Source organism: Suncus etruscus, chromosome 19 (genome assembly GCF_024139225.1).
Source record: "Suncus etruscus isolate mSunEtr1 chromosome 19, mSunEtr1.pri.cur, whole genome shotgun sequence".
NCBI classification, from domain to species: Eukaryota; Metazoa; Chordata; class Mammalia; order Eulipotyphla; family Soricidae; genus Suncus; species Suncus etruscus.
In genome coordinates this window covers 19970010-19982410 of record NC_064866.1, presented here as the reverse complement: position 1 = coordinate 19982410, position 12401 = coordinate 19970010, and the positions used below count along the sequence as shown (strand labels likewise).

The window sequence follows — 12401 nt, the reverse complement described above, 5'->3', positions numbered from 1 at the left end:
TCTTAATCACAATTGGTTATTCAAATAAGTTAACTTAGCCACTTAATCAGTGCCTGTCCAAGGAAATATACCACATGGTTGAAAATTAGCTCATTCAGAAGCTCCCATTCTTTGTTCTAGAAGAAAGTTAACTTTCCCATCTTTAAGTGCTCTGGTAATTTTTCTTGGTGAAAGAAGCCTGTTGGGTAGGGGGATTCCAATAATTGACCTAATAGTTGTGTTATTATAGAAAAAAATCACATATTTTGATTCATGCAGACATGGATTGAAACTTTTTTTTTTTAGGTTTTTGGGCCACACCCGGTGATGCTCAGGGGTTACTCCTGGCTATGCGCTCATAAATCACTCCTGGCTTGGACCTTATGGGGCACTGGGTGAACGAACCTCGGTCTGTCCTAGGTTAGCACGTGCAAGGCAAACACCCTACTAATTACACCACCGCTCCAGGCCCTGAAACATATTTCTAACACTAAGATACAACTTCTTGGAGCCGGTGAGGTGGCAAGTGCTAGCCAAGGAAAGACCGCAGTTCAATCCCCCGGCGTCCCATATGGTCCCTCCAAGCCAGGGGCGATTTCTGAGCGCTTAGCCAGGAGTAACCCCTGAGCATCAAACGGGTGTGCCCCCCCCCCAAAAAAAAGATACAACTTCTCTCACATTCCATTTCCTTCTGATAAAACAGAAATAATAGGGCCAGAGATAAACCAGCAGCACTTTCCTTGATCTCAGCCAACCTGTATTCAATCCTTGGCACTATATATTGTTCACAGAGGCACTAGAAATGATTCCTAAGCACAGAGCCAGGAGTATGCCCTGATCAGTACCAGGTATAGTCCAACTAACAAATAAGCAAATAAATAAATAGAAATAATACCATCTAATTTATCAGATAGTTGTAAAGATTAAAAAAACATGGTGCACAGTGTCTAAATAAAAACAATATTAAGGGGCTGGAGAGATAGCATGGAAGTAAGGTGTTTGCCTTGCATGCAGAAGGATGGTGGTTCAAATCCCAGCATCCCACATGATCCCCTGAGCCTGCCAGGAGTAATTTCTGAGTGTAGAGCCAGGAGTAACCCCTGAGTGCTGCTGGGTGTGACCCAAAAAACAAAAAAACAAACCAACAAACCAATTTTAAAAACTATGGTCTGCTTTAAAAAATCATTAGGAGGGGCCAGAGCAATAGCACAGTGATAGATAGGACGTTGGCTTGCACATAGCCAATTCAGGATGGATTGTTCATCCAATTGTTCAATTCCCAGTGTCCCATATGGTCCCCCGAGCCAGGAGCGATTTCTGAGCACATAGTCAGGAGTAACCCCTAAGTGTCACTGGATATGGCCCAAAGACCAAAAAATAAAATAATAAGAATAAAAAATCATTAGGAGCTTGACAATGAATAGGTGCACTGGACCTGATTAAATAGTTGCTTTCCCAGATTCCCCCCTCCCCCCCCTTTTTTTTTGTTTTTTTGGGTCTCACCCAGCAGCGCTCAGGGGTTACTCCTATCTCTATGCTCAGCAATCACTCCTGGCAAGCTTGGGGGACCATATGGGATCCGGGATTCAAACCATGGTCCTTCTGCATGCAAGGCAAATGCCCTACCTCCATGCTATCTCTCCAGCCCCCCAGATCCCCTTTTTAAGGATAGTTGACTTTATTTTGATTCTCCTTGACAGATAGATAACTCCACACCTAAGAATTTCATATTCAGGGGCCAGAGAGATAGTACAGTGGTAGGATGGATGATGGGTTTAATCTCAGTATTCCATATGGTCCCCAAGCCTGCCAGGATCAATTTCTGAGTGCAGAACCAGGAGTAATCCTTGAACACCACCAGATGTGACCCAATCCCCACCAAAAAGAAGAATTTTATATTCAGTATATTAAAGAAGAAAACTCTTTTGAACACCAAAATTTGCAGATTAGTTTTAAGAAGACAAAGATCATTTTGGGGAAAACTTACCTCTCCAAATCTTTCCATGTTTTGTATTTTAGTTAAGTTTCCACCAACAGACAAGTCATCCAAGCTAGAAAGAATTTTATTAATACTTCCTTCACTTGATGTACTGTTTTTCAGTTTGGATCGGAAAATATCTCCTTGAACCCATAAAGATGCCTGTTTTCTGTAAAAAAAAATAAATAAACAAAAAGGTAAATAAAGCAATGTTTAAAATAAATTATTTTCATCTCCATAGTATGTTGTCTTATAATACCATCTTAGAGCAAAACAAGTTTTGTCATATCAAATTTATAAATCAGACTAAAAAGATTATGAAATCTTAAAACAAAGGGGGAGTCACTTTTTTTTTAATTTATTTAAAGGAAATATATCACATAGTTGACAGAATTGATCATAATACATTTGTTTCAGGAAGAACAAAGGCAAAGTTATTAAAAAAAAAAAACACCCTAACAAGATAGAAGATAAAGAAAAGGTTCAGTAGCAAGTATATCTTTAAAAATCATTGAATCACCAATTAACTCATTAAAGGCCTAGCAGAAGGTTTAATAAGCTTTTCATCTTCCTTTTTTTTTTTCAAAGGATAAGAGTTAAAGAAGTACAGCAAAAACAGTGTTAAGAGTGGCAATTGTTGTTTGCAGAGAGGGGGATTCACTTTCTGAAGGTCGAAATAAATGATATTGAGATTCTATATTAAATACAAATACCCATGTTCAACTATGGGTCCATATAGTCATATATGAACTGATAATGTATTACATTTCTCAGATGCTGAGGACAAACTCTACACATTTATGCATGTATATACATATACATATACATCTTTTTATTTTGTTTAAGGCCCATATCCAGTGGTGCTCAGGGATTACTCTTGGTTCTGAACCCTCAGGGATCACTCCTGGCAGAGTGAAGGGAACCATATGGGATGCTAAAGATTGAATCCAAGCCAGCTGTGTGCAAGGCAAGTACACTATCCTGCTGTACTATCTAGGCCATCCCCCATTTGCCTTTTATTTATTTTTATTGAATCACCATGAGATAGAATTAAAAATTCATTGATGGTTGAATTTTAGTTATTCAATGTTCCAACATCCATCCATCATTTCATCAGTGTATATTTCCTGCCACCAATGCCCCTAGTTTCCCTTCCTTGGGTACCTCTCCCAAGCCTGATTCTATGGCAGACACTTTTCTTCTGTCTCCCCCTGTAACCTTTCTTTTCCTTTTATTTTTTAAAAATAGTATCTTTATTTAAACACCATGGTTGCCAACGTGATTGTAGTTGGGTTTCAGTCATAAAAAGAACACCCCCTTCACCTATGCTGGATGGGTATCATGCATATCATGATACATCCTTTCAGAACTGAGTTCTTGTCCACAGGACATTATCATTGTCATAGTGGTTCCCTTCTCTGTCCTAAATGCACTCTCTACTTCCCTATATATATGCTACATAGACTTCATATATATGCTACATATACTTCAAATACTCCCTACATCCATCCCTGCTTTATAGCAAGCTCCCTACCACAGATCAGACCGTCTATTGTCTTTTCTATTGTCTTTATTATTCTCATACTGGGGTTTTTTTATTTTCAGAACCCACTTGCCGTTAAGTAAAAAGTGGAATCTAGTACGTTCCTAAAAATAATAATACGGCCGGGCGGTGGCGCTGGAGGTAAGGTGCCTGCCTTACCTGCGCTAGCCTAGGAGACGGACCGCGGTTCGATCCCCCGGCGTCCCATATGGTCCCCCAAGCCAGGAGCGACTTCTGAGTGCATAGCCAGGAGTAACCCCTGAGCGTTACCGGGTGTGGCCCAAAAACCAAAAAAAAAAAAAAAAAAAAAAAAAAAAAAAAATAATAATAATAATAATAATAATAATAATAATACACTTCTTAAAATAAGACTTACTGGACTCAATAAATAGGTGAAAAAACTTACATGAGGAACTTAAAAAAATGTACAAAATACCAAGTTGTGTGACACCGTGAAAATACAGACAGTCCTGAACACTTAGCTACTCTTAAAATCTAAAAGCAAAGCTTACAGCTCATTAGATCATTTTTGTGGGTGGAGAATATGTTTGAGGCTCATCTCTAATCTCTTTTATCCATTAAGGCACAATTACAATTCTTTTTATGGCTTAAAAAAAAAGAGGCATGAAAGATAGAATGGTATGTAAGGTCTTGCATTGTACGCAGCCAACCAGGATTTGGTCATTGACACTATTTCTGATCCCAGAGCCTTGACAGGAATACTACTGGGTGTGATCCCCCAAAACAAACAAACCAAACTTGAAGTGTATAAGCAAAATGATAAACTGGAGCTTCTATTTTTACTGATGGAATCGTCTTCATACATTTTTAAGCTAAAGTATCCTCACAGAATAATTTTCATTCTACTTTATAACTTATTGTATAAGATAGAATTAAAACAAAAGTATTAAAGTTTATAAGGAAAATAAGCTTCCAATAAAATAATAACATTATCTAGGAGATGCTTACCAAACAAAAATTTTTATTCTAAATAGAAAAACTCTATTTCCTGTTTAGTGTATTTAATGTTGCTCTTTATTATTTTATAATTTGATTTATTTAAGTACCATGGTTACAAAGTTGTTCATTGCTGGGTTTCCTTCATAGAATGTACACTACCCTTCACCAATGAACCTACCACCAATGTCTCCCATTTTCTTCCCATCCCACCTGTCTCTAGAGCAGGCAATTTGCCTTTCTCTTTTTCTTTCTTTTCCTTTTCTTTCTTTTTCTTTCTTTCTTTCTTTCTTTCTTTCTGTCTTGTCTTTCTTTTCTTTTTCCTTCCTTCCTTCCTTCCTTCCTTCCTTCCTTCCTTCCTTCCTTCCTTTCTCTCTCTCTTTCTCTCTCTCTTTCTTTCTTTTTCTTTCTTTCTTTCTCTCTCTCTCTCTTCTTTATTTTGTGGCACTGTGATTTTCACCATTGTTAATGGGAGGGTGTCTTGGGTGTCACTTTCTCCCCTTTCAGCACAGTTATGGTCCAAAGTGATCATTTCCAATGATCACTGTCATAGCAGACCCTTATCTACTCTACCTGCACTCAGTGATCATTAAAGCAAACTTTCTACCCTGGGCTGGACCTCCTGGCCCTTATCTCTATTGTCTATATCTCTATATTACCATGCTCTCTTCTTTATCTTATATCCCACAAATGTGTGAGATTTTTCTATTCCTTCAGACTCTTTTCACTCAGCATAATAATTTCCATGTCCATTCATGTAAAAGCAAATTTTATGACCTTATTTTTCCTAATGGTTGCATAGTATTCCATTGTGTAGCTATACCACATTTTTTGTGGGACATTTCCTAATTCATTTAATTTTTTGTATGAATAAGAATCTTCATTTTTTTGTTTTATTTTTGTTTAAATTATTCAAGCCCCATGGTTACAAACATGTTCTTAATTAGGTTTCAGCCGTAAAATACACACTCCCTTCACCAGTGCAACTTTCCCACCACAATTGTGCCCCATTTCTTCCTCCCCTCTTCCCCTGCCTGTCTTCAAATAGGCATTATATTTCTCTCTATATAACTGTCATAGTAGTTGTTAGTGTAGTTATTTCTCTAAGTGCACTTACCACTCTTTGTGCTAAGCTTGGTATCATAGGATGGTCCTTCCAGTCCTCATCTCTATTGTCTCTGGGTGTTATTACTATACTATCTTTTATTTTTCTTAAATCCTACATATTTTGTGCTATCTCTCTCTTTTTCACTTATTACACTCAACATAGTAGTCTCCAAATCCATCAGCCATGAAATATGAGCAAATTTCATAACTTTGATTTTACTAATAGCTGCATAGTATTCCATTATACAGGTATACCAGTTTCTTTAGCTCATCTGTTGTTGGGCATCTGGGTTGTTTCCAGAGTCTGGTTATTGTAAATAGAGCTACAATGAATATAGGAGTGCAGAGGACATTTTTTAATACTGCCCTTTAAAGGTTCCATGGATCCAAAGCATTGGATTGAGATTACAGAAATCAAGATGCCAAGAAAGGAGATGGATGGAGAGAGAAGCAAGAAGAAGTGACCTGGAAATAACACAGGGTAAAGCAAGAAACAGAAAACTTGGATTCCTCTATGGTAGAAAGATGAAATACCTTATAGATCTTAATCACTAGACTGAACACCAATAAAAGCGTGTAACCCAAACCACAATAATTAAATTAAAAAAAACTGTAACCATCAAATATTCAGGTTAAAAATGGGAGGTACCTGGGATCACTGCTGAAGTAATAGGGTCACAGGGTGGTGGGATGGGAAGTGAGAACATTATTTGTCTACAACCCTATTATAAACAGCTTTGCACCATGTCATATAAAGATGATGGAGGGAAGGAGAGATAGTACAGAGGTTAAGGCACTTGCTTTCCATTCAGCTAACTCAAGTTCAATCCTTTGACCACATTATAACATCCCATTACAATTAGGAACCACCTCTAAATACAGAGCCAGGAGTAAGTCCTCAGCACAGCTGAGTGTGACCCAAAAACAAGCATTAAAAAAAATACAGTGGGATTCTATGCAGCTATTAAAAAATATATTTTAATGAAGGCCAAAAAAAAAAAGCACAGTGGGGCATTTGCTTTGCATGGAGGTGATTCAGGATGAACAGTGGTTGGAATCCCAGCATCCCATATGGGCCCCTGTGCCTGCCAGCAGCTTTTTCTGAGCACAGAGCCAGCCCTGAGTGCTGCCAGGGGTGACCCAAAAACAAACAAATAAAAACATTTTAATGGAATTGGAGGGCATCATGTCAGGTAAAGTCAGTTAGAGGAAGGAGGACAAATACTAGATGAATGATCTCACTCATCTGTGGAATATAGAGAACAAAACACAGGAATGGATAGTATAGAATGATAACAACACTTAGCCTTGGATTACAAAACTGTAAGATTACCAAGTAGGTGGGGTGGGAGGAGATGAAAGGGAAGATCAGACCAGAAGTACAAATGGACAGTGATGGAGGGTCATGGGCACTCTGGTGGTGGCAGAGTACAGTAACTATGTGTATCAAAATCATAAACAACTCTACAGTAATTGCATTACTTAGTACCAAATTAAATTTAAAAATAACAATATTTAAATAAAAATAATTAGGTAGAAGAGAAGAAAATTATGAACAATTACAAAATATTTATGTGTGATCCCTCCATTTGAGTGAAACCACATCTAGGCATCCTACTGGAGTAGACACATATAAAAGACACAAAAATGCTTGCTGCAGTATTTTTTATAATATCAAAATACTAAAGATACCCTAATAAAATAACTACTTTGTTAAATTACAGTAGCTCTATTCCATGAAATGCTATGTATCCAAAATCCTTGACTGGCAGCTGAAGAGACAGTACTAAAGGTGGAGAACTTGCCTTGCATACAGCCAACCCAGGTTCAATCCCCAAGTCGAAATATGGTTCCTTAAAGTACAGAGCCGGAGTAAGACCTGTCACTACCAGTGTGGTTCCAAAACCCAAAACATTAATGAAAATTAAAAAAATAATGTGACTGCACATGGTGGCAGGGAACAGTGATCAAAAAAATAAGGCTCGGGCCCGGAGAGATAGCACAGCGGCATTTGCCTTGCAAGCAGACGATCTAGGACCAAAGGTGGTTGGTTCGAATCCTGGTATCCCATATGGTTCCCCCGTGCCTGCCAGGAGCTATTTCTGAGCAGACAGCCAGGAGTAACCCCTGAGCACCGCCATGTGTGGCCCAAAATCCAAAAAAAATAAAAAAATAAAAATAAAAAAAATAAGGCTCAATAAAAACTCTATTGTAAATTTTTGTTTTTAAAGCCAAACCCAGCTGTGCTTAGGGCTGGCTCAAAGGTGACTCTGTGGTATATTCAGTGCGTCCTATGTGGTGCCAAGGATCAAACCTGGGTAAAACAAGTGCATAGCAATTGACTTCTCCATTGTATTTCTCTAGCCCTAATAAAAATCCTAAGTAATAAAGTGGAACTTAGGGTCATGCTTTTTATAAAAGTAAAAAGGGAAATTGTTATATGTTAATAGAATTTTCAGTTTTACAGATGAATATTGATGAAAATATTAAGTTATCTCAGATAATGTTGGCAAGGAAAAATCTTCCTTACTGTAACATAATGTCAATAAAGTTTAACTTTGCAACACATACACATACACACACATAAATACTATTTTTAAAAATACTAAAAATTTCTAAAAATAAATGAGAAGGAAGGAAGGAGGGAGGGAGGGAAGGAATGGAAGGAAGGAAGAAGGGAGGGAAGGAAAGGAAGGAGGGAAGGAAAGGAAGGAGGGATGGAAAGGAAGGAAGGAGGGAGGGAAGGAAACAAAGGAAGGAAGGAAGGAGGGAGGGAGAGAGGGAGGGAGAAAAGGAAACAAGGGAGGGAAGGAAAGAAACGAAGGAAGGAAGGAGGGAGGGAGAGGAAGGAAGGAGGGAGAGAGGGAGGAAAGGAAAGAAATAAAGGAAGGAAGGAGGGAGGGAGAGAGGGAGGGAGGGAAGGAAGGAAGGAAGGAAGGAAGGAAGGAAGGAAGGAAGGAAGGAAGGAAGGAAGGAAGGAAGGAAGGAAGGAAGGAAGGAAGGAAGGGAGGGAGGGAGGGAGGGAGGGAGGGAGGGAGGGAGGGAGGGGAGGGGGACCGAGGAAAAGAAGGAAAAAGGAAGAAAGGATGGGAGGAGAGGAGGAAAGGAGAACAGGAGGGAAGGAGGGAGAAGTAATCTAGAATCCCCATAAAAAATTCCAAAGTCTTCATTACAGAAATGCAGGCAGCACATCACTACATACACTGACCAAGTAACACTACTTATAAAATATGTTTACAAGTCAGAATAAGTGCCAAAATTTTAATAACCTGGGTTGAGACTCAACAGCTGAGAAGTTATCTTCTTTTTTAAAATATCTTATCCTGCTTTAAAATTTTAAAGGCATTTTCTTTTACTTCTTTCTCATTTTCCAACATTCTCAAATAAATATAAAAAGATATACCTTTAGACCTACTGTCGACACAGCCTATATAAAGGTTCTAAATGTGCTATCCAGATATAAAACTAACTTATCATTTCTAACATTATTCTAAAATCCTGACCAGTTTAAATCATTCTAAGAAACACCTGATATGTTCTTAAACTTAAAGCCAAAATCTGGTGAATTTTTAAATAGATGAATAAAACCAGGATTCCAGAACATACCAGTTCAATAGGAGTGTGTCAGCCTCTGCATTCAGGCTGAGTAGAAGGTACTTTATAGAAGCAAACCATAAAGGACTATTTTCTGAGCTCAGATATGTAAACTGGGAGATTAGCAGAATGTTATAAAATGAGAACTGATGCGACCTAAAGAGGAACATCACAAAGTGACACCCTTCACTTGCTCATTTTACAAGTACCAATCTGTCCTTCAATGGAAAGAATTAATATGAATCTGAATATTAAAGATGAACAAGGTGTCAAAGCTGATTGGTGTTGGTTGCTAAGCAATGTTGTACGCAAGTGCTTCTTAAGAAAAAGAAGCACTTCAGACAAATACAGTTTTTATTGACAGTGGAAACCATGCTAGCTCTTATTGTGGTGTCTATTACTTCTTAAAAGCCTCGTCGCAAACAGAAGTAAAACATTTATTTTTAAGTAGTTAGCATTCAGAAGTCAGATTTTGCAAAGCTAACACACCAGTTCAAAGTAAATTCTGTAAAAAGTTCAATGCATGTTCTGAAATGGTAGAACATCACAGATCTTGTGCAAAAGGAGCACAGAGATTTGTTTGTCTTGATTTGAGAGATTTATTGGAAGAACAGAGGGTGGGACAGTCATTGTTTTGGGCCAAATCCTGGCCTGGGTTTAATTGGTAGATTTAAGCTAATTAGTTTTTAAATATCTTTATTTAAGCACCTTGATTACAGACATGATTGTAGTTGGGTTTCAGTCATTAAAGAACACCCCCCTTCACCAGTGCAACATTCCTATCATCAATGCCCCAAATCTTCCTCCTCCCCTTCTGTATTTGAGACAGGCTTTCCCTCATTCATTCACATTGTTATGATAGTTGTCTGTGTAGTTATTTCTTTAACTGCACTCACCACTCTTTATGGTGAGCTTCATATCATGAGCTGGACCTTCCAGCCCTCATCTCTATTGTCTCTGGGCCTTACTACAATAATATCTCTAATTTATCTTAAAACCCATAGATGAGTGAGACTATTATGTGTCTATCTCCCTCCCTCTGACTTATTTCACTCAGCATAATAGTTTCCATCATCTATGTATAGGAAAATTTCATGACTTCATCTCTCCTGACGGCTGCATAATATTCTATTGTGTATTGTGTATATGTACCACAATTTCTTTGGTCATTCATCTGTTGAAGGGCATCTTGGTTGTTTTCGGAGTCTGACTAAGCATGGTATTCATAAAAAAAATTATTGGAGTCATTAGAAGCCGAATCATAAAAGTGAGTTGAACTGCTATAATGTTTTCTGGTTTTGGTTTCAAGATACAAACATGGAACCACTGTGCATCTGTTTCTGTTTCTAATTGACCTCTTCTTCATTTCCTTGTGCCCAATCTCTTCCTAGTTTCACACCATCTCCATCATCTCCATACATCTCAGTGGTTATTGTGGAAAAAGAGGCAGTTTATGGTTAAAAGAATTGGCTAGAGGGTAAAGTGATGGCATAGCATTTAGGATTTTTCCTTGCAGTGGAAGATCCAGATTTTAGTACCCATATGATTCCCTAAGTCCTCCAGGAGTGATCCCTGAGTGCAGACCCAGAAGTGAACCCTGAGCACAGCCAAGTGTGGTCCCAAAACAAACAGAAACAAATACTAGTGAATAAGACAAATGCTTTAAAGATTTTTGATCTGCTGCTGATACCAAGTCAGACCATTTCATTAGTCCAATTCTTTCACTTATTTATTAAAATAATATTTGTTTGTCTGGGAGCCATCCTCATAGACCTTCATAACTAATGAATCTATGTGAGCTGAAGTCTCATGGGAACCCAATAGCTCTCTCAAGGATCCCTTTCTAATGAAAACTCTAATATCTCATAATTCAAAGATTATCATAGTTCCACATGATGAGTGTTTAATAATCAAACAAACCATAGAAACAGGCTGATTCTTTATTTATACTTCCATAGGCTGTCCAAGAAAAGAATGAGTTCAAACTTGACTCAATAATAAAAAGACATGTGTTTGGGCATCATTTTAAGAACTTTAAGAAAACTTTGCAAAAGACTTATTTGAGGATCAGAATATTTTTAGCTTCAGAATATCAGCCTGAAGTAGAAGAGAAATATGTGATGGCTGTTTTGCAAATAGTTTTATTTATAGCCTATGAAACTTTTTAATATAAATTTCATACTGTGACAAAGAAGTCAAACTGCCAAAACATAAATTTACCTACTCACAAGGATGATAACAAATATCTATCTTATTACTGATGACAGAGAGGAAGCCTTCCTTAAGACAAAGAAATCAAACACCTGGATAATTTGGGTGTTTAAGGACTAGCAGAGTGTGACAAGCCAGCTTTCCTAAAATCATAGATTTAGAATAAATATTACATTTAAGGGCACTGATTAAATTTTTTCACCTCTGAAAAAATACTATCCCTCTAACTTGTTCAACCATTTCTGATGGGCAAAAGCCCATCAGAAGACTACTTAAGACTCTCATTTCTTTGCTAATGAGTATGTTACTTATTCATGCCTTTGCGTCATCACTGATGTCATCATTCTCTTCATCTCTTTTATCATTAGTCTAGCTTCAAAGTTCTTCAATCTATTATTAATCAGATTTCAAAACCTAGAATTTATTCTTGATTTGTCCCTACTGCCCCATCTCTAAATTACATTTTCAAACCCTTCTACCAATCCCCATATCTTCCTGGATTTCATGGCAGTCTCCTTTTCTATCTCTCTGTCTCCAACTTCCATTTATCCCATTCACCATGTACCTGCTGCAGTGTGATCTTCCCCAAATAACATGTCATTAAAAGTCCATTCTACCAAAAAAAAAAACAAAAACAAACAAACAAAAAATAAAAGGGGCCAGCGCGGTGCCACTAGAGATAAAGTGTCTGCCTTGCCAGCGATAGCCTAGGACAGACCGCGGTTTGATTCCCTGGCGTCCCATATGGTCCCCCCAAGCCAGGAGCGACTTCTGAGCGCATAGCCAGGAGTAACCCTGAGCGTCACCGGGTGTGGCCCAAACCCCCCCCCCCAAAAAAAAGTCCTTTCTACAACCAATACTCCAACACAGAATTGTGAATTCAAGAAGCTAAGATAGGGGCCGGAGAGATAGCATGGAGGTAAGGTGTTTGCCTTTCATGCAGAAGGTCATTGGTTCAAATCCCGGCATCCCATATGGTCCCTGGCCTGCAAGGAGCGATTTCTGAGTGTGGAGCCAGGAGTAACCCCTGAG

The 12401-nt window shown here is 38.2% G+C and overlaps 1 protein-coding gene across 1 annotated transcript in view; it reads right to left on the bottom strand.

Moving 5' to 3' along the window:
* The window catches only part of CDC14A (cell division cycle 14A), a 191442-nt gene that overhangs the window by 18135 nt on the left and 160906 nt on the right, over positions 1-12401 (bottom strand). Inside the window, 1 exon segment of the mRNA XM_049765598.1 lies at positions 1963-2126. Coding sequence (XP_049621555.1) covers positions 1963-2126 — 164 coding nt within the window.